This window comes from Alexandromys fortis, unplaced genomic scaffold, assembly GCF_014885135.2.
Source record: "Alexandromys fortis isolate MF-2015 unplaced genomic scaffold, M_Fortis_MF-2015_v1.1 scaffold_20, whole genome shotgun sequence".
Taxonomy (NCBI): Eukaryota; Metazoa; Chordata; class Mammalia; order Rodentia; family Cricetidae; genus Alexandromys; species Alexandromys fortis.
The window spans coordinates 217,691-240,913 of record NW_026067903.1 but is presented as its reverse complement, the minus strand read 5'-3'; the positions used below and the strand labels follow the sequence as shown (position 1 = coordinate 240,913).

Sequence of the window (23,223 nt, the reverse complement as noted above, 5' to 3'; positions counted from 1 at the left end):
CGGCGCCGGCGGAGGGAGGGCGGGCGCTCGCCGGTGCCCAGGCCGCCGTGCGCCGCTGGGGGGCTCCGCGTCAGGGCTCGGCGGTCCGGACGGAGGGCGAGCGCGCGCCGGCCAGTGCGCAGGCGGCGCCGACCCCGACCGCCGCCCCCGGGAGGGCAGAGTCTCGGCCGGCCGCCTGGGAAGCGCGGAGGAAGCGCCGCCTCATCTTCTCCGCTTTCCCATCCATGGCTGCCTACTACAGAGCAGCGCTGGGCAAGTGGAGGCTCGGAGAAATGTCTGCTGGACAGACGGGTGGACGGTCTGACAGCCCGGGCCCGACTTGGCAAGTGGGGATGCCTCCTGGACCGCAGTGTGCCAACTGGGGGCATGGCCTGTCAGTGCCCAGGCCCACTGCTAGTCCAGGCTGTAGGATTGCAGGTCCCGGAGGGAGGAGCGTCTTTGCAGGCCTTTCCTTCCTAGTTGGGAGCCCCGGGGCGATTCCACCTACTTCTTTAAGGGCAGTCCATCAATGGCCACTCCTGTGTAACAAGCAGTGGTGAAGAATGGTAGAATCATTCTTCTGTGTAGAATTAAAACCCAGTTTCCTGATTAAGGGTTAGGAAGTGCTATGCAACAAACAAACCAGACAGGCTTCTCCAGTTATTTCCCCTGACTTGAGAACTTGATATTGAGGTGGCTTGGGGTTCCCCCACTCCCATGGCCCTGTCCCCAGAGTGTGTAGGAAAGATGCCACCCCAAGCCCCAAGAGTGGGCAATACACTATTCTGTAGGGATTTTTTTCCCCCAAAGAAGGAAGGCTGGTGGGGATGAAGGTCTAGAAAGACTAGCTTCTGAGGGAACCTCTACTGACTGATTATAGACTCAGAGTTCAGTGCTGTCCGGCAATTTATACCTTGTCCTACCTTTACGAGGTGCATACTTCAAGTTCCCCGTTTTATTGAGGCAAAGAGAAGTAAACGACTTGTCCTGAGTCTCATTCTAGTAAGATTCAAAGAAGAGACTCAGAATTCAATAACACAGTATGTTTGCAACAAAAAATTAAGCTCTATTATCAAAATAGTTTATGCAACAACTTTTACATTCCACTTATATGATCCAGGAGTGAAGAGTAATCAAACAAAGAGATGTAAATCAGAAATAAATAGTTTCTTTTTTGTTGTTGTTTGTTTGTTTTTCGAGACAGGGTTCCTCTGTAAAACTTTAGAGCCTGACCTAGAACTCACTCTGTAGACCAGTCTGGCTGGTCTAATACAGAGATCCGCCTGCCTCTGCCTCCCAAGGGCTGGGATTAAAGGTGTGTGCCACCACCACTCAGCATAAATATTTTCTTCACGAGAAGGCTTACCATAAGCTTTTTTAAATAGCAAGCCCTATTGTTGGAACATCTGTTTTTGGGACATACTGATTCATCTACATCACAAATGAACCCCCTTTACCGTAATGCCTGGACTATGAAACGTGCTTAGATATCTTCATAAGCTAGTTAAGTTCTTTACGTTGTTTCTTTTGGGTCCATTTAAAAACAAATATAGTGTCATAATTTTCAAATGAATGTTTTAAAAATGACTTTTATATATGCATGAGTGTTTTGCTTGCATGTATGCTCATCACGTGGGTACAGGAGCACTCCAAGCCCAGGAAATGCATCAGATGTGTACCTGGAGTTACAGGTGGCTGGGAGCCAGGTGGATATTGGGAACCTAACTCAGGTCCTCTGAAAGAGCAGCAGGCACTTCAACTGCTGAGTCATCTCTAGCCCCTCAAATGGAACCCCTGGGCCCATATCAGACATGATAATGACAGTTCATAGAATGTGAAAAGATGTGTTATGACAGAAGACTGAAGAAAATGAGGCATTTCCTACCTACAACTGCATGCTTCAGCAGCTGACAAGCACTTCCAAAAGGCAGTATCTTCTGTCTTGTGCTCTGTACCCCAATTCTACCAAGTTCTCTCTGTTCTATCTTCTTGCATATAGGAAGCACTCAGCCAGTTTTTTTTTTTAATTGGGTGATTTAATGCTCAACATTAATATACAAAAGACCCTTACTAGTGATGCTGGGGTGAAACTGGGGACTTGTTCATGTTGAAGATGCTCTTTACCACACAGCAATGTAACTAACCCCAGAGGGTTTTAATGCTAGTAATCTCTGATTCCAACATGTACCGTTCTTAAGAATGTATCTAACATGGTTGATGATTAGGTAACATCTATCATGTTTGGACTTCAATTTTAAAGACCAGGTTAAAGACATGATTTTAAAAGTAAACATGGCTTATAATATGCTATGTTTTGAGAGCTTTTATTGTATAATATTAGCTCATGTCATGATATATAATCATTTCATATACTTGTACTTTAGCTCTAGCAAAATAAAATTTTCAGTTATTACTCAATCAGCTACTTCCTGGGCAGCTCCTTCATGCCAAGTGCTATGTCATAAGTCAGACTGTCTCGGGGAGCTTACTGTTTTGAAAACCACTAAATTAGGGAGATACGTGCAAGAAAAACTTACCTAACCAAACTACAAAGTCAAAAATAATGTGCTTTAGAGGTTTGGTGACAATAGAGCTCAGGTAGGAAGTGCCTAAGAATCATCCAGCACAAACTTAGTAGTTCTTGCTGTGTGGCAGGCACTGTGCTGGAGGCTGAAGACCAAAAGATAAAAAGAGGTAACCTGTGAGAAAAGTGTCTTGATCTGAATGTTTGCCTGCCCCCAAATTCCTGCAGAAACATAGTCCCCAAGATAACAGTATTAAGAAGCAATGCCTTTAGTCCATGAGTGGGATTATCCTAAAGTGGAACCCTTTACCCCTCTGCCCTGTGCCATGTGGAGGACACAGTGAGATGTCACCATCTCTGTGGAATGGATGCTCACTAGATGCCAAATTCTCCAGCACCTTTGCTCTCTCAGACTCCAGAACTGTGAGAAACATGTCTCTGGTGTCTGTGAGTCACCTAGTACTCATCAGTGTGTCCGCACACACTAAGACACCGAGGGAGGAGAAGCACTAATGTTGCCATTTACAGTGCTATAAACACTAATGGCAAAAACACCACAAATCCAGAATGTGAAGCATTTCATTAACTGATACTTTCACTTTGAAGTTCCTTGCCTTATGCTCAGATGAATGTTTGAGAAATAACACATATCTCTAGAGGTTAGGAAGACAGCTCAGTCATTAAAAAAAAAAAAAACACTAGCAATTCTTGCAGAGGACCCAGGTTCCATTCCCAGAATCCGCGTGGCAATTTACAACCATCTGTAACTCCAGTTTCAGGAAATCCAATGCCCTACTCTGGACTCCTTGGGCACGGGGTACATACAAAGTTCACAAACATAAAAACCATAGACTACATAAATAAACATCTGTAGCCCAGTATCTTAAGGTTTACTTGATCTACAAACAGAATCAATACCTAAAGTTCTTAGAGAATATTCTCCTGAGTTACTCATCCTACAAACATTTTTATTTATTGTTTTTGTTTTGAGACAAGATTTCACAGCGTAACCCAGACTTGCCTCAGGCTCAGGCTCCCAAGTGCTAGGATTAAAGGCATGTGTCATCATCCTGGCCACCAAAACCTACTGAGACCCAACTAAATGCAACTTGATGCACACTGGTGAACGTGGTGCGGGAGTGGCTAGAGACTCGGGGAACTTGCCTTAGTCACCTTGTAGGGAGGGGTGAATGAGGCCCATGGCTGGTTGGTTCCCCTTGGCTTTGTCTCTGTTCTCTAGAGTTCCCAAATCAGAATGTTAATGACTAAACCTTCTTTCTGTTTGAAGCTCCCATCATGTTATACTGACAATATTCTCACCAACATGGTAGACTTCCCTCCGGTCTGTGTCTAGACTGGAAAGCTCATATATGTCCAGAGGAGATGCCAGAGGCATCAGATCCTCACAACCCATGGGAGTCTTTTTTCCTCATTGATAATTAGTTTTCAGTCTTTTGGTTCCTGGCTCCTGCTTTCGGAGCTTGGTTTTGGTATCTTTGTCATATAGTGTGGTTGAAATCTTCTTGAAGCAGCCCTTTAGCCTGAACATATTTGAAGTATGACCCCAATGTTTTTTTTTTAAAATTACACTCTAAGGCTTTTTCACTAGCCTAAGAAATAAACTCCAATGAAACACAGTTGGCAAAGTGTAGACTCCCCAGAGCTCCCCTCTATAGAGGCTCTGCCTGGGGAGGAGTAGGCAGGCATTGCAACAAGAGCCTATTTCCCTTGCGGGTAGAAAAGGATTGATATGAAACTCAGTATACTTCCTTCTCTCATAATCTTTTTTTTTTGTCTTCTGCCCTGTGGTTTCTGTTTTAGACGTACCCAGAATAGTTCTAGTGGATTTATTTTAAGCCAGGAAGTGCTTTGGGTGGGTACTGGGAGCAGTTAAAAGACAGATCTTACCTGTCACAATATGTTTGCAGATGAAAAGTCTGAGGCTTCAGCTGGGGTGATGGGTCCGGAGATCCACAAGGATAAGGAGTATTGCAAGGGCTTGGGACCGCATTTCCAGACTATTAAACTTGTTGCTTCATACACTGCCTTCTTTGCTACGTCTCTCCCGTGATGCCAAGCAACAGGTTACAAGATGGAAGACACTGGAGAGGCGTTTGACATACTTTAGGTGTCATCCTTATAACACTGTGAGACAATTGTAATTTTATCTTGGAGATAAGAAGCTATAAGGGAGAGGAAGTAGCTGTCCTCAGGGAGAGTGGGAATAGGGTTATAATCCATGGGTGACCCACTCCAAAACTGGCCCCCTTTCCCCTTCTTTGCATTCTATGACCAATACCTTTCTAACATCACTCAGCGCTTCACAAATACATACACCTCATGTATTATCCCTATTTTCTCATTCCTCAACTGTTTCCCGAGGAAGGAACTGAGGCTAAGAGATCTACTCGCCCAATGACTGTACAGCAATGAAATCTGGGCTTGGTTTCAAGTACAGGTTCCCTGAAAAAGCACCTACTTTAGCCACTAAGATGACTTCCCAGTGAAGGAAATGGAGACAACGATGCCAGGCCAAGCTGGTTTCATTATTATATGACAATATAAATGTTAATTTGAATATAGAACAGCACCGCAATATTACAAAGCTAAGGCACTTAATCCCAATTCTGTACATTCAGCCCAGCTTTAAGACGGCTCATTTCAGGGTAGGTCACGAGATCTCTTTTAGATCAGCTTCCTAGACACAAAAATAAAAACACTGGATGGGATAGTGTTGTAGGCACCAAGTTTAAAATTTTTCCCCCAGCTCTGAAATTGTTCCTGTCCCTAAAGTATCACATAAACAACTTGAAAAATTTGCAAGATGTCTCTCAGCTTTATCTCATAATTTAACATCTCACTCCCTGTTGTTCATATTTTCAGACAATTCAACGGTTTCCAATAAGGGGATATATTATAGAACATAAAAAATATGCGCCCAAGACATGTAATGAAGTGCAACTTTTAAATGTGCAAAACTCGGGGTCTCTATCTCTTTCCATGAACGATTAAAGCAAAGCAGGACAGACTTCTCACAATTATTAGAACATAGCTGAAGCCTACAACTTTTTGTCTTAAGTAAAAAACTATTACTTCATTGTAATTACTAGTAAGCGCAGAGGCAATTTGCTTGCTTCTTCGCTACTGTCAGTCTGTGAACTCCAATTACCCTTTCTGTGCCTCATTTTTCCCAACCGAGAAACAAGCCTCCTAGTAATACACCAGGCTGTTCTGCGGAATAACTGTGTCGCTACCGCTTTTTCTACTAGTTGTCACTTTTCACGTGTGAGCTGGTTGCTTTAAAGTATCGTTCCAGGGAACAAAACTTGGATGCTTAGGTGCGGGGATTACAGAGAATTAATTCTATGGCCTGGCCATATCGGGCTTACTTTATGTAGAAGGGAAATTAGGCCATCAACGATAGAGCCATCGTAAAAAGCGAAAAGAAGGACGTGCCAAAATCGGGGTCAGGATTATCCGCCCTCCCGGTCGATTCTGTCTCTCCAAGCAGTGGGGAGAATCCCTGCGGCCTCTGCCATGGGACGTCACAGGAGGCGCGACCAATGGCGGCCCGCTCGGGTGACTTCGCCTTCCGTGTTTCCGACGCGGCCGGGTCAGCTCGGCATCCTAGCCCATCCTCTCGGCTGAGCTGCCTCAGCCTGGGCAGCCGGCCCCACACTCCACCCTCCGCAGAAAGCATCAGGGCTCGGGCGCGCCGAGTGACACCAGAGTCCCGCCCCCCCCGTATGTCACTTCCGCGACGCTTCCGCCGCGGTGCCTTGTGGGTAGCCAGCCAGGGGTCTCCTGGCGACGACCATGGCGGGGGATGTGGGCTGTCGCAGCTGCACGGACGCCGAGCTGCTGCTGCACCCTGAGCTGCTGTCCCAGGAGTTCCTCCTTCTCACCCTGGAGCAGGTGGGGCATTCGGGCCCGACTGAGGACCGACGGGCAGCCGGGAGGACGGGCAGGCCTGCGGGAGGCTCGTGGCCGCTCCCCGCCCACACAGATCCGGTGGGGCTTGCCTAGCTCGCAGCCCCAAAGGAAACCTCGAGAGAGTGGCTGGAATCCCCGAAAGAAACCAAAAACAATCCTCGGTAGCTCGGAGAGGGCGTCTCAGACGACCTCCGCTGCGTCTGTGCAAGCAACGGCCTACGGAAGAGAGGGGCTGGGGGAAGAGACGGGAGAAGTCTGGTGCAGCCAGGGCTGGATCCAGAGCATCTGAGAAATAGTCTGTTACTCAGCTTTTCGCCTCCCGTAGAGACGCAGAAACTGAGTCCCAGAGTCTTAGTTCCTAGGGTCGCTATGTGGACACGGTCACCGTTAGGAGAACTTAAGGCACCTGGCTTTCCCATGGTCTGCTCCCCCCTCCAACAAGCTGGCGTGACCTAAGATAATAAGCAAAGCATCAAAGAAAAACGGGATCGGTTTTATCCAAATTGATGAAATTTTCGCTAGAGTTTTATGTGACACGCTTTGTTTTCCATGTTTTTTCTTCCTCTAACTATCCTGTGTTTCATCAACTGCAGTTCCCCAGACGTTATTTTAAAGGTGGCCTTTAACCCGTGGTGCTGAAGCTTTTAAGCAATCCAGGATTAGCGAGGTTTTAGGGAAACATAATACTGAGCTCCATCGTCAGTGTCTCATTAAATAGGTTCCGGATGTGCCCTGAAAGTGCATTTTAACTAGTTCTTGCTCTTGACCCAAGAACAGCACTTTTTTCTTCGGGACAAGATTTCTCTGTATCTTTGGAGCTTGTCCTACTAGACTAGGCTGGCCTCGAACTCCCAGAGCTCCGCCTGCCTCTGCCTCTCTTTAACCTCTGGGATTAAAGGCCTTTGCCACCGGGCTAAGAACAGCAAGTTTTAAGCCCTGCTGCTAGAAGCCAGCTTTTCAGTGCTTTCCAGACAAACGACATCCTCTGGGAATGTTGTGCAAGAGTTTCAGGGTACTCCACCCCTGAGTGAATTCAAGATGAAGGTCAGCAATACACTATATGAAGGAGACATGATTTAATATTTTAAAAATGGAGTAGTCAAGCTAGTCAGCTGGCGTTGATTTTTTTTTTTCAGTTTTACAAAGCATACATTTCTCCAGCTTTTGCTGTGTGTTTTGCATTAGTGTACTTCATGATGTTGAGAGGAAGTTGGGGAATGCGAGAGAATGGGGTTATTTAGGCCTGTGTGGTTGGACAGTGAGTTGAACGGTGGAAATGTGGTGGGGCATGGTGTTCTGTTACTGTCGTCAGAATGGGGGGTTCAGTTGCCTTCTGCAGGAGTAGTTTAAGCTCATTTCAGAAGTTATGCCGGAGACTCTGTCATTTCAAAACACTCTACAGAGATCTCTCATTTCAAAAAGCAATACAGGAAAAATCTGTGTGTGTGTGTGTGTGTGTGTGTGTGTGTGTGTGTGTGTGTGTGTGTGTGTGTTGGGGTGGGGAGGTCTCCACGGTAAAGACAGTGCTTGGCATGCATAAAGGAACTGACTTTAGTTCCCAGCACCAACAAAACAAAAAACAAAAACAGGTGCCCACCCCCCACATTAAAGAACCATGAGAAATAAACACAGGGTGAGACTGAGATCCTACCCCACCAATTTGATCTTGATGATCATACTCAAAAGTAGTTTGTGGACAGAATTGGATGGTACCTTTCTTTTGTCTATGTTCCTCAGATAACGCCCCATTTTCATGTAGATTGAGGTGGTGGCGGCGGTGGTAATGGTCCGGTTCTGCTAGAGTTGGACAGTTCTGCAGAAGTCCTCTACAGTGAGGGCATGTGACCATTCTAAGATCAACTTAATATTTGTGGAGTTTAGTGGGTCTTTAATACCCTATCTAATAATACCTTATAGGACTCTTAAATGGATATAATTGTGAAAATAGTTTGATAATTATTTCAGCATACTGCTTTTTACCGTGTTATGCAGATAGGGAGTTTTTAAATAAAAGACGTTGTTTTGAGATAATTTTTGTTTCCTCTCCCACAGAAGAACATAGCTGTTGAGAATGATGTAAGAGTAAACAAAGACAACCTTACTGACCTTTACGTCCAGCATGCCATACCACTGCCTCAGAGGGAGTTGCCAAAGAATAGATGGGGGAAGATGATGGAAAAGAAAAGAGAACAACATGAAGGAAAAGTTGAGACCAAAAGGTACTTTCTAGTGGTTTTAGGTTTCACGGCTTCACCTAATCCTTCATGACTGAAGGGTTTTGTTTTTGTTTTGTTCTGTTTTTTTTTCCTACCAGATAAATATAGCCCCCCCTCCAAAAAAAAAAAAAAGACATTCATTTGGTAATTGTTAATGGAACACCAAGTACTGTGATTGCTGTAGCCGACGGTGTTGACATCCCTCTTTCTTGCTTTCCTTGAGATAAATGTGCATGGAGACAGGTAAACCATAGAGAGGTCATGGCAGTTTTGGGTAAAGTGGCCAACAACTGCTTCATCACAGAGTGACATTTCAGTAGAAAGACGTGTAAGAAGTAGAGATTTGTCTCATTCCACTCTCTGAGAACCTGGATCTGCAGAGTGCCTGCCCATGTATCAGGTCTAGGTTTGGAAAGAGATGGAGGTAAAACATTTACTATGAATGAATGGTAGGGATTGTGTGGGTTCAAGTGAAGCCTGTGGATTTGGGAAATTTGTGAGAAGGTTTTGAGGCAGTGGTAGTGGTGACCCCACCAGACGGTGTTTTAACAGGACCACTCTCCCTACCGAACTGGGTAGTAGTTAAGATGGGCAGTTGCAAGAATGGTTTTGGAACTCGATTAAGAAGGCCGTGCTGTAACCCAGGCAATAAATGATAGTTTTGACTAAAGTAGGTGATTCGATGGGCTAGGGTCTCGATGTGCTTTGCAGGTAGAACCAGTAGCATTTGTTGACTTTTGAGGAAAAAGAGGAGTCAGGTAAGACTTGACTAGTGTGGAAACGAAGAGCCTGCTACCTAACTTTGGGCTTTGTCATTTAATTCTTAAAAGAGTTAAGTTGCAGGAAAACTATCATAAAACTGTAAGCAAATTATTTTTTAAAAGAATTACATAGTATTAGTGAATGTTACTCATTACCTGGTGAGGATGGCATTCTAAAGAGTGTTTGCTCTAATATGTATTATGTATATTATGTATATATTATGTAATACGTAGTGGTATAGATCAGTTACTCGGGCTTCCTCTACTCTCTATGTAAGGCTCTGTCATAGGCAATGCACTAGAGATAGTAGGGTGAGGACTGGAGGGATGGGGAGACAGGGAGGCTGTAAGTCTAACTTGATCAGTAGTTTTGATCCCTCATGAGTCTCTTAGCTGAGGTCATTGGGCAGTGTGAGTAGTTGGATATATGTATGCTCTCAGTCTTGGGGAAAAGGAATACAAATGTAGTCTCGCTTTTGAGCAGAAGTGATTACTTGTTAGTTGATGCGGCGTAATCGACCAGCAAATAGGATTAATGAGGCTAGCTTTAATATCAGCTTTATTAAGGGAAGAAGGGAATAACTTACAAAACCAAGGTTCCAAGGAAGAGCAGGAAACAGAAGGGAAGGCAGGGAGCACACCCGCAATATTTATAAGTAAATAATAACCTCAGGGGATCCTGCCCTTCAAGCAAGGTGGTTGGCTGGGCTTCCCCTACAGTTAGTACAAGCTACACATTGGTGTAACTTTCACAAGCCTCTGAACTGTTACATATACCTTTCATTTTGTTTACTTGTTTACATTCTTAAACTCAAGCAGTGCTATTAGCACATTCCAGCACTTGTCCTAGTAATAAACAAAACTTTGAATGCTGATCATACTTTCCTTCAAAGCTAAACTTTGTATGACAGCCCCTCGGTATTGTTTGGAAAAGATTTGGCTCTATTTTAACAATTAGTGGTTTGGGGGCCGAATTTCAGCTTAGTTGTAGAACACTTACCCGGACAGTGCACACGGTCTGGGTCTGACACCCAGCTCCATATGACCCCTGCCCCAGCTCCACTCATGCACATACCCAGAACTTTACAGTTTGGCTCTGGAAGCAGGGCGTTATAGTTGCAAGGATTTAGAAGTGTCCTGTTTTGTTGAACTCATTATTGTTTGTGGGGAGAAACTGAGATCCAGAAGAATGCCCTAACTTGCCCACACAGTCTGTTAGTTGCATTTCTGTTGCTGTGATAAAGCACCATGGCCAGGGCAGCTTCTGGGAGGAAGAGTTTATCTGGCTTATGACTCCACAGAGGGCAGAGAGTCCATCACCATCCCAGGGGGAGCACTGTAGAAAGCAGGGTGGCAGCAACAGCTGAGGGCTCACATCTCAAACTTCACACAGGAAGCAGAGCAAACTCCAAATGGCACAAGTCTCTGAGTGATTTTTAACCCTTGGTTCAACCCAGGTTGAAGGACCCTTGCCAGTAAGACCTATGGAAAACAGAGATATTTACATCACAGTTCATAGCAGTAGTTATGAAGCAGCAATGAAAAAATTTGATGGTTGGAGGTCAGCATAACATGAGGAACTGTATTAAAGGATCACAACATTAGGAACAGTGAGAAACACTGCCCTAGAGCCTTGTGGCTCCATAATGCCGCCCTCCCTCAGATGATGTAACTGACTTAAGATGAGGGTGGGCATGGAGGCCTCGCCATGCCTGAATGAAGAATAAAGCTGTGTTTCACAGTATGAGCCTGCTCCCTTGGTCTGTAAACACCATGTTCTTAGTTTACAGCAGATTTCTAGAGTATGTAAACAATAAATTAGCTTACTGAAGCGTCCTACGGCCCCAGCCTTTGCTTTCACTCATCCCTACCACATTGTTCATCCAGAGCTGTGCCCAGCCCAGCAAACTCCATTCCCTGCAAGTGCCCTGTGCTGGCTACTGTTTGAAATCTTCTATACCTTGTTTTTATTCTATGTGTTCTGTGTTTAAATCCACAAATATAATTTCCTGCAATATTCAGTCCTGTGTTTCAGAGCATTGAGATGCACCAATTAATTAACCAGTGGTCACGATGACTCATCAAACCTCATACTTAAACCTGTACAGATATTTTAATCACTGATTATAAAGTGTCCAGACATTAGAGACACTTGGTGTTTACAATAAGGTTTCTCTTTGTTGTTTGTGAGCTACCACTGTGGGAGTCTTGTTGCTGTTTTATAGTTTCTCTTTGTAAAACAATAATTGATTGCAATTGCCCGGTCAGGATAGCAGTACCAGTAAGCCGCTCTTTTTTATTGTGGAGCTAATTAATATTTATTTCCCATACTTTTTTATTTGTTTGATACAACACCAAGATCAAGGCAATTTGTAGAAAGAGAGGTTTACGGTTCCAGAAAGATGCATCCGAGATGGGATCACTGCAGCAGGCTGACACAGTTGAGAGCTCACATCCTGAACTGTAGACAGGAATAGGGGACAAACTGGGATTGGCAGGAGCCATTTTTTATTTATTTATTTATTTATTTATTTATTTATTTATTTATTTAGTAAAGATTTCTGTCTCTTCCCGCCACCGCCTCCCGATTCCCTCCCCCCCCCCCAATCAACTCCCCCTCTCTCATCAGCCCAAAGAGCAGTCAGGGTTCCCTGCCCTGTGGGAAGTCCAAGGACCTCCCACCTCCTTCCAGGTCTAGTAAGGTGAACATCTGAACAGCCTAGGCTCTCACAAAGCCAGTACGTGCAGTAGGATCAAAACCCAGTTGGCAGGAGTCTTTAACTCTCACAGCCTCCTTCACTGAGGCGCTCCTCTAGCAGGGCCACACCTCCTAAACTGCCCAAGCAGCATCACCAAATGGAGATCAAGCGTTCATTTCCCAAGACTATGAGGGGCATCCCATTCAACATTTTAGAAATGTTTTTATAAAAGATGACAGAATTTATTATAAAGAAATATTTTTTACTTTAAAGCACTAGAAAATTGTTGCTTTGGACCTGTAAGTCTTATTTCCAATAGTTCCCTTTACCTCAGTCTGGTCAGTAAAGTTTGTTGCTTATTGTTCTGATCTGCCAGCCCGTGAGGTACTTCTCAAGAGAATGTCTCTCTGATTTCAGGAGCGGTGCTGTGGACGGATTAAGGAAAAGACCCCTCATTGTGTTCGATGGGAGCTCAACAAGCACAAGCATCAAAGTGAAAAGGACGGAGAACGGAGCGGACGAGCGCCTCAAGCCTCCCGCCCAGACAGGCTCTACCCGGGATGCCTTGCAGAAGTTACCAAATTCCTCTTCCAGGGTTTCACCCCTAGCTTTGTTTTCCAATTTGCCTATGAACAATAAAATGGAGCACAATAATAATGACACTAAACAGAACCATGACTTAACACATAGGAAAAGTCCTTCCGGTCCTGTGAAGTCGCCGCCTTTGTCCCCTGTGGGAACTACTCCCGTGAAATTAAAGCGGGCTGCTCCTAAGGAAGAGACAGAGACCACGGTAAGTGTGGGGTGGCTTTCATATTGACCATGGCACCAAGCACCTACTCTGCAGCCCTAGGTCAGCCAACTATGCTTCTTGCCTTTTATTGGGGATGGGGTGCTGAAAACAAGCCTATTTCCTGTTTAAAGGATTAAGATCTGAAAACAGTTTAGAGTTTAAAATTTGACTCCATGTCAAACTATCATGGAATTTTGAGAGTTAAGCTGACACCTCTTTCCTTACTATGATGTTGTAAAGGGTCACCCTGAGACCAGTCCCTGTAGCAGGGAAGACTTAGTGGATCCACCCACACAGAACCCACTGAAGCCCTGAAAATGCTCCCTCCCCTCCCCAGCCTCTCCGTCTGCCCCAGTAGGTACTACTGGTAGCAGTACAGCATGTCTCATTGGCTGAGCCTAGCTGAGGAACAGAGGGTGGAGCCCCTATGACTCAGTGAGTGCCATTCCAGGATGGGTGGGTGCTGCATCTCCGAGGCTCATCAGCTTGAGAATGCTCGACTCTACTGTCTACAGTGCCCCTTGCTGCCCTTCAACTCTGCGGTAGTCTGTTTGGTTTGGTTTGGTTTTTTGAGACAGGATTTCTCAGTGTGTGTTCCTGACTGTCCTGGAACTCACTCTGTAGACCAGGTTGGCCTTGAATTCACAGAGATCTACCTGCTAAAGGTGGACACCACCACCACCCACAGTAGTCTGGCTTTTATGTCTCGGTGCTCATATATTTGAATCCTGGAATCTAAAAATCTACAATGATTATTGTTTTTGAAAGTTCTCTGCATTTCCATGTAAAATGAATGCAGGAAGACAGATTTCCTAAAATTTTCTCTTTCTGTCTAGGGATTAAAAAGCTAAATATTCATTTGTTAGTGAGGCTCAGAATGCTACCGTCTGGGGCAGCTCGTTTATGCAGTAGTGTTTGGGTCTGGGCCTTAAATCTGTTTTAAACATACCCTAGAGACCGCTCTTCCCTAAACACCAAATTGCTTTACTCTGGAAGGATAGAGGAATTCTGAGGGCAGTCTCTCACATACATTGTGTTCTACCACACTGAAGTGTCTGGGTGGGTGCCTGGACTTTGTACATGAGTCATGGGTGCATGGCTCCCAGTTAGGTGGTAGACCATGCTTTGATTACAGGGCATACATGGCACACCAGTCTGCCTCATACTTGTGTTAACCACCTGTAAGACAGAGGAGAATGTGGGATGAAAGGTAGAAAAGTAAGCCACATCTGAAATACAGTTACTATGAAGAGTGAGCCTTTGAGGTTCACTCAACATATACATTTATGTTGCTATGATCTCTGTATGTTTATGAATATGTACCATTTAGAAATGTAATATTTAGTCACCATTTCTCACGAAGTTTAGATTTTGGTGTTGGTGAAGGAGGTTGGCTAGGTGGGGAAGAGGCAAGTTGCAGCAGCCAGACTTAGCTCTGCCCATTAGAGTCACTGTAAGAGCTTCTAGAAAGCCAAGAGAGGCCTGTCCCTCTATCTTCTGCAGTTAATGGTAGTACTGTGGGATAAGGGTCAGGCGCTGTGTGTATGTGTGTGTGTGTGCATGTGATACTGGTGCAGAACATTTGAGAACCAGAATAGACAAATGGGAGCCAGAAGATACTTATTTTTTAATTGAGCACCATCCCCACTAGGTGGCAGCAGAGCTCTTGTAGTGGCTTAGCCTTGGCCACCCCTGCCGGTCCCTATGAGCTGTTCTGAGGCATCTGCCCTTGTAAACTGGTTCTGCTCCTGTCTTCCAGAATGCCCTGAAGCCTCCAGAAACAAAGAGGAAGATTCAGCATGTCACGTGGCCATGAAGGGTGCCTCTGGAAAGTCACCAGAGCTACAGCTGCAGTTTTCAGATGAGTCCACAGTGTTTACTGAGGTCCTGATCACTGTGGGATTTTCTTGAGGTTTAAAATAGGTTTGGAAAAATAAAAATATTGTCCCTCCCTTCCCTCCATTCCTTCTTTCCTTCTTTAAAATGTCCTGATTTTCATGTCCCAATTAGGAAAGTTTTTTTTCTTTTAAATATAACTTTGTATACATCCTTTATAAATTTCTCTTCCCAAGCAAAGCATATATCAGTTCGCAGTATTCTGGGAAATATTACCACCTTTTTCGTGAAGGGCTCACCTAGAAAGTGTTGATGGTGTTGCTGGAAAAGCCTTCTGCTCTTCGGTTGCTTGTGCCACGTTGTCCCTTGGAAGGCAGGAGGGATGTCAGGGCTTGCTGTCCCTTCCCTCTCAGCTTCAGAAGCTGCTCGTGCATTTTTAGAATGTTCTGTCATGCAGGATCTTGCTTGCTCTTTTCTTGTGTGTCTTGATGTCTCATTGTGAGTTCAGCTGTTTCTTCTGAGCTTTACCTTGTTAAAATGAGACTGACTTCAAAGTGTTCAGGCTGGGTGATCATGTGAGAGGCAGCACTTGACGGCAGAGAACGTGGGATGAAGGTGCAAGAATTGTAGACATTAGGAAGGTCCGGACCATGTGGCAGTGGGAGGGGGGAGTGGACAGTCATTGGGAATTGGAATTCACTGTAGAGTGCAGCACAGAAGTGGACTCCTAACTGAACGAGGTTCCTGTGCTATAATCCGGCTTCCTGCAGGACTGTCCCATGCAGGGTTACTTTTGTGCAAGTAGCATCATCCACTTGTATAATAATGGCAAGTGAAAACATACTGTTTGCTTTGCATTCATGTCTTCTAGTATCTGCTTCCCCCCTTTATATTTCTAACTAAGAGCAAAGATACTTTATACCTTTTCCATGTGTAATCTTGAGATTGTATTGTTTACTTTGTTGGTAGACCTTAGGGTCATCTCCTTTTTTTTGATTTGTTAAAACAAGCATTTTAGATCAGTTATTGACTAGCCTTACAAACCATAATTCAGCCTTGCAGGTACGTACTGTTCTTAGATATCAATCCTATAGTTTTTTAGTGTTCTGCTTTTTTTCCAGACTTTGTACACATAAGACAAATGTGATGCATATTAAGTGTTGCATGAGTTGTTGATGCTACAGCAAAATTTAAATATACTGTTATCTGCAGGGCTGACTAATTAACATTGTTGATGGGAACTGTGCTCCTATATGTAGTTGTCAAGGGAGATTTTTAAAGTGCAGCTTTTAGAGTAAAATGACATATTATATTTTATATTAAGTTGACCCTTCTGCTTCCACCGGCATTTCTCTCTTTGAAGAGAGTTAGCCATTTGACAGTTTTAAGTCAGTGGGAACTTATTTTTAGTTACTCAGTGAAATTAATTTTTAATTTGTATATTTAACTTACAGAGTAGGTTGGTAATAACAGCTGAACTGTGTAACCTTGTTGCTTCAAATTGAAGTTTATACTACAAACATTCAGCGTCTACGCTCACATAGCAGCATATTATTGAGCTGTTTTGAGTTTGAGAGGTGGAGAAGCATTGAACCAGGCACTGTGTATTACGTACTCCCTCTGTCACAGGGCTCTGTGCCTCCTAAAGGGATCGTGGAACTGGCTTCCTCCATGTGATGAAGCATGCTAAGCCCTGGGAATCTGGAGAAGCAACCATGGGAGTCTTGTTCTGAAGTGTTTCCGTGTGGGTTAGAAGAACTCAGTGTGAGTGCCGAGCCACTCTGGAGTAACTTCACTTACTATCATAGGGTTAGTGTTGCTTCTGATTCTGTATCCCAGTGAGGCCAGCTGTTCTGATTACTGGGTTGGGCGAACAAATGGCGGTAGAGTCAGTGGGTAGCCTGTGAGGTACAAGAGGTACCACATCTGCCATCAGCAAGTCGGCCGTGTTTTCTCCTACCTGTGTATATCCTACTCTCGTTTCCATTCTCCTTTTTCTCTAGGTCTCAGCTTCAGACTTAGATTTGCAAGTTGTATTGTGTCTGTGACCTTACTCCATTCACTAAGGGGTGAAGACAGTCTGACCCCAGTCCTCTTACATCTGAGGCATCATAGACCACTGTGTGGGTCCTGCAGTCTGGAGCCCTGTAGCACCAGGGCACTAAATTGCTTCCCAAAGGCTGTTACAGCAGCATAGTTTTGCAAAGTAGCCTTACTGGTCTAGACAGCTGCCAGACACTGGAAGAGCAGCTCACTCTTGACATGAGGCTGGTATTAAAATCTTCAGAATTGAAGTTTTTATTTGAAATTCTAGTTTGGTTGACTTAAGTTTGAGAGACAGTTCTAAAACTGATGTAGAGACTCATTCAACAGCAATGAATCTTTTAAAAACTTACATTAAGTAAAACTGCCAGTACATTAACCGTCCCCGTGTGTTAGAGCTTCCTCTACATACTGCTGTGGAACTTGAGCATTGTTGAGTTGCTACTAATTGGTCAACATGTTTTTAAGTGTGCTTTTACTAAATGCTTGTGTAAGTTTTGTAATTCAGTATAGAAAAGGTTGACCTTGTAATGTACGTTTTTGTATTGTATAGTCTTTTAAGTAGCCCTGTCCTTATTTAAATAAACTGAATAAAATTATCTTGAGCAGATCTGTCATTTGCAAAACAAATGAAATGGAAAAATGTTCACTTAAGTTGATGTGACTGAAGAAATTGCTTCAGGAAGTATCATTGTGTGTAGCATAATCTTTTCTATATTGCATTCATTGCTCTCAAACAGCCCAGCCTGATCACCTGTTGTGATCAAAGGGCAGTTAATGATGCCATGTTTGAGACATCTTGATTGACATGAAGATGCACATCCCCAAGTATTCCTGAATGATGAGTAAATGGGACAAAGCAGAAACTTGATTGAGAGACTTAGGGCGAATGACCTGAAGTCACCAGTGAACCCCCTACCCCCACCCCGGGGAGGGCAAGCACTTTTGACAGGTGGCCTCACCACAGCCCTTTGGCTTATACCTCTTCAATGTCAGGAGCACAGCCCTGAAGTTAAATGACGGATTCCTTAGCCAGGATCTTAATGTTACTGCATTTGAAGACTGAAGTTCTAAATCAAGGAACTTGGAAAATATTCTGGTAATTTGCCATTTTGAACAACAACAACAAAAAATAACTGCAAAGACAAAACTCTCCCTTGCTTTTGGTTGATTTTTACTAGTGTGTTTTATGAACTGAAACATCTTTAATCTTTTTAGTTGCTTAATAACTTAGTTAATTTCCTTATTGTGAAATAAAACATAAAAATGTGAGTTCCTATATATTTTTAAATGCCTGATATTGTGTATCTTAGGGTTGAGTGAGGTGCTTCAGTTCCTGATTCCATGGAGAAGGTAGACCAGTGAACATGGAATGACGAGGTGTAAACCAATAATTTATTCCGTAATCTATGTATAGATGCAAGGAAACTTTTTGCTTTGGGTTAAGGCTAAGTTACTTTTCTATAGCTGTCATAAAACACCATTCCCAGGGAGCCAGTGGCCTCTACCGGAGCAACCTCTGTGGGACCAGGCTGAGCCAGCAACTTCCACAGGGGCAGGCCTGGGCTAGGAACCTCCGCTGGAGCAGGCCTAAGCCAGCAATCTCCACTGAAGCAGACCCCAGCCAGAGACCTCAGCCAGAGCAGGTACGAGGGAGGGACCTCCACAGGAGCAGGCCCAAGTGAGCAACCTCTGTGGGAGTAGGCCCGAGCCAGTGGCCTCATCAGGACCAGGCTCAGGCAAATGACCTCTGTGGGAGCAAGCCTGAACCAGGGACAACCACGGGAGCAGGCCCAAGCCAAACACCTCCATGGCACCAGGCCTGAGCCAACGACCTCTGCAGAAGAGGCCCAGGCTAGTGACTTCCATGGGAGCAGGCGTGAAAGACCTCCAAGATTGCAGCAACCTCCAGGAATGCCAAGTGACGCCCAGGGTGACTGGCTTTGTGGCCCCAACTCCACCACAAGGAGCAACCATCTGAGCCGTGGATCCACTGGCACCTGGAAGAGTGATCACCAGAGACACAGTCTCAACTACACCAATCAGAGGAAAAGATGGGTAGACAAAGTAAGAAGATACTTAACACCACAAAAAGCAACATGATACCAACAAAAACTAGTGGCTCTAAAACAGCAAGACTTGAACACCCCAGTACAGATGAAGCAGAAGAAAATGACCTAAAGAAAAACTTTAGGAGAAATCTTTGAGGCCCTTAAAGAGGAAATGAAAAATTCTCTCAAAGAAACAATGGAAGAAATCAAGAAATCCCTTAAAACCATGAAAAAGCTTACAGAACACCAAATAGAGTGGAGCTATTAAAAAAAAAAATTGACCACACACTAGGTAGCAAAACAAACCTCAACAGATTAAAAAAAAATTGGAATAACCCCATGTATCTTATCAAATCACCATGACTTAAAATTAGAATTCAACAGCAACACTAATTTCAGAAAGCCCACAAACACATGGAAATTAAGCAAGGCTCATCTGAATCACCAATGGGTCAAGGAAGAAATAAAAAGTTAAAAGACTTTCTAAAATTTAATGAAAGTGCCCATACAACATTCCCAAATTTATGGGACACAAAATAGTGTTAAGAGAAAAGTTCATAGCACTAAATGCCTATATAAAGATGTTGGGGAAAATCCCACACTAGTGAGTTAACAAAACACCTTAAAACTCTAGAACAAAAGAAGCAAACCCACCCAGGAGGACTACATGACAGGAAATGATCAAATTGAGACCTGAAATCAACAAGATAGAAACAAAGGAAACAATACAAAGAATCAATGAAACAAATTAGGTTCTTCGAGAAAATCAACAAAATAGACAAACCTTTATCCAAACCAAAAGGCAGAGAGAGAATATCTAAATTAGCAAAATCAGAAATGAAAAGGGGGACATGACAACAGACATAGAGGAAATTCATAGAATTATCAGATCATATTTCAAAAACCTGTATTCCACAAAATTGGAAAACTTAAAGGAGATGGACAATTTTCTGGTTAAATATCACCAAAATTAAATCAATAACAGATAAGCAAATTAAATAGACCTATAACTGCTAAAGAAATAGGAACAGTCATCAAGTCTCCCAACCAAAAAAAGCCCAGGACCAGATGGTTTCAGCACAGAATTCTACAAGATTTTCAAAGAACTAATACCAATACTCCTCAAATTGCTCCACACAATAGAAACAGAAGGAACGTTGCCAAACTCATTACAAAGCTACAATTAACCTGATACCGAAGCCACGCAAAGACATTAATAAGAAAGAGAATTACAAACCAATCTCACTCATGAACATTGATGCAAAATTGCTCAATAAAATATTGGCAAATTGAGTCCAAGAACACATCAGAAAAATCATCCACCATGATCAAGTAGGCTTCATCCCAGAGATGCAGGGATGGTTCAGCATATGAAAATCTGTCGGTGTCATCCACCATATAAACAAACTGAAAAACCCACATGGTTATCTCATTAGATGCTCAAAAAAAAAAAAAAAAAAAAAAAAAAAAAAACCTTTGACAAAAAACAACATCCTTTCATGATAAAAATCTTGGAGAAAGACAGAAAGACAAATATGTACTCACTCATAAGTGGTTTTTAGACATAAACTAAAGAAAAAACAGCCTATAATTCACAATCCCAGAGAACCTAAACAACAATGAGGACCCTAAGAGAGACATGCATGGGCCTAATCTAATGGGAAGTAGAAAAAGACAAGATCTCATGAGTAAATTGGGAGCATGAGGATCATGGAAGAGGGTAGAAGGGGAGGGAGAAAGGAGGGGGGAGATAAATATATAGCTTAATAAAAACAATAAGAAATACTCATGCCCAGAGCAAATTATTTTGTGCTTATAGTTTCAGTGTGTCAGAATTCATGATGGCAGAGTGGAGATAAGGAGGCACTGGGTAACAGGAGGGGCAGCTGTTGCTCACATCCTGAAGCATGAGCTTGAGACATAGCGAACACACTGGGAGTGCCATGAGCCTTGTGAAATCTCAAAGCTCACACCCCTCAACAAACACACACACACACACATTTCCTCCAGCAAGGTCACATCTCCTGTCTTGGGCTTCTATTACTGTGGTAAGACTCTCTGACTAGGCAACTTTAGGAGATTTATTAGAGTCTGTGACCATCATGGTGAAGAGCATTGTAGCAGGCAGACAGGCAGACAGACATGCACTGGAGCCATAGCTGAGAGCTGAAATCTTCAGACACAACCACGTGACAGACAGTCTTTTGAATCCCCAGTGCTCACCTTCAGTGACACACCTCTAAAAAGGCCACCTAATCCTTCCTAAAACAGTTCCACCCCCTGGGGACCAAGTATTCAAATACAGGAACCTATGGGGGCCAGTTTCATTCAAACTACCACATTCACCTCCCTGGCCCTCCAGCTCATGGCTATACACATAATACAAAATGCCGTTCCACATCAGAAGTCTCTGTAGTCCTACACAGTCTCAGCACAGTTTAAAAGGCCAAAGTCCAACTCTCTTTTGAGGCTCAGGCAGTCTCTTAATTGTAACCGCTTATAAGATGAAAAGTTGCATACTTCCAACATACAGTGGCACAGCATGTGTTATTCCAATAGAATGAACATCAAATAAGGTAAGCCTAAACAACCTCAAAGCCTGCCCCCAATGACATGCTTCCTCCTGCATAAACTCCAAACATCACCACCAACTGGGGACCAAGTGTCCAAATGCTTGAGACTTTGAGGAACAGGTCTCATTCCAACCACCACACCCATTTTACTGCTAGTAAACATCACCCAGATTAAGAGACTGACTTGAAAAGCCTGTGGGAAAGTCCTAAGCACAAGTGGAGAGCCTACTGTTTGATTAAAGGCACATGGTATCAACCTGCCTTCTCAATATTTGTTTATACCCATAGATTAGCGCTGCTCTCAGCCTTGCAGTGGGCAATGATTAATGCAGCAGGGAGTGAACGAGTGACTGTTGGGTATTCAGCCCTAAATGGTCATCCAAACACTGCAGAGAACAGGGAAGAATGTAAGAGCCGGAGGACAGGAAGGACTGACAAAATGTTGCTGTCTGACAATAGCATGGCTGTTGTCCTCATGAAATCAGTAGTTCTGGTTATTAGCACATGATGGGGCCCCTTAGAATCCTATCATTTAGGGATGAGGTATTGATAAGGTCCCACCCATCCCCTAGGAACTATTGTGATTAACGACTGCTTGGAAAAGGGAGTAATTTTTTTTTTCAGTGGCGTAGCCATTGGTGAATTGTCCATGCTTGAATAAATAACCTCCCCCATGCAAAACTAGGTGGATTATAACGTGAAGGTAGGAGAAGACTTTTCGGGGTTCAGCGGGAGTGGGAATGGGACTAGAGAAGGAAACTGTGAGTAAAAAAAAGACTCGTACTTTATATACATGCTTGATATTATAAAAAATAAAAGTACATCCTGTACCCATTTAAAAAAAAAACACGCCTGATTTTACATGATTGAACAGAGGTATTTCCTTTTGCACAGCTTCCCTCTGTGTCACACTGTCTTTTCTTACGGAAGAAGAGGGAGAAAAGTTGTCCTGCTGCCATCCTGAAGAGAAATGAATGCATGGTCAGGTCCACAGTTGACTCACCGTGTCCTAGCTCAGCCACTAGACAGAAGACACTTTGACGGGCTGCTGCCATAGTCTGAGTTCTCTGTGGCTGTGTATTGGTTTTCCTCTTTAGTGAAAGCCTGAAGGTGAGCTGGATACGATAAACCACCTTGTAACTCCAGCACTTGGGAGACTTAAGCGTGCACACACACACACACACACACACACACACACACACACACACACACTAAAGATCTCAGTGTCTCTGTGTGCCTCCCCTTCCCAGGGTGCTGGGCTGAAGATGTGAAAGAAACTGGTGTTGTCTGTGGCTCGAGTCACTTGTGTCTTCGCTTGGTGGATGAGAAGGCAGCCAACCAGGGGTTCTCAGCCTTCCCAATGCTGTGACCCTTTAATACAGTTCCTCGTGTTGCGGTGTGAAACATGATTAATAAAAACTCAGAGACAGAAACTGGGGCTCAACCTGCAGGTCCGAAAAGCAAAATAGCCAATCACTGCCTCTTATCTCAACTTCGGTCTGAAATAGTGATTCTGCCTTCAGGAATCTCATAATAAGACTCTGTGAGAGCTGTCTGTTTTATAATCCTCTCTAGTTCTGGGATTAAAGGTGTGTGTCCTTGCTGTCTGGTCTGTAAGGCTGACCAGCGTGGCTGTTTTACTTTTCTGATCCTCAGGCAAACTTTATTAAAATACAAATGTAAGGCCCCTACATTGGTGACCCCATGACCATAAAGTTATTTCATTGCTCCTTCATAACTAACTTTGCGGCTGTTTTGAGCTGTAACGTTAGTATCTGATATGCAGGATATCTGATATAGGACCCCTGTGAAAGG

General features: G+C 43.8%; 1 protein-coding gene across 1 annotated transcript; it reads left to right on the top strand.

Moving 5' to 3' along the window:
* The first annotated feature begins 6,237 nt into the window (after positions 1-6,237).
* Positions 6,238-17,383, top strand: CUNH2orf49 (chromosome unknown C2orf49 homolog). Its single transcript, XM_050134774.1, has 4 exons — positions 6,238-6,418; positions 8,489-8,655; positions 12,530-12,905; positions 14,665-17,383. Exons 1-4 carry the CDS (start codon positions 6,320-6,322, stop codon positions 14,719-14,721), a joined length of 699 nt encoding a protein of 232 aa, XP_049990731.1. The 5' UTR covers positions 6,238-6,319; the 3' UTR covers positions 14,722-17,383.
* The last annotated feature ends 5,840 nt before the right edge of the window (positions 17,384-23,223 follow it).

Coding starts and splice junctions, on each gene's coding strand:
- CUNH2orf49 (XM_050134774.1), top strand. CDS start 6,320: ATGGCGGGGGATGTGGGCTGTCGCAGCTGCACGGACGCCGAGCTGCTG. Junction 6,419..8,488: donor TCCTTCTCACCCTGGAGCAG/GTGGGGCATTCG, acceptor CCTCTCCCACAG/AAGAACATAGCTGTTGAGAA. Junction 8,656..12,529: donor GGAAAAGTTGAGACCAAAAG/GTACTTTCTAGT, acceptor CTCTGATTTCAG/GAGCGGTGCTGTGGACGGAT.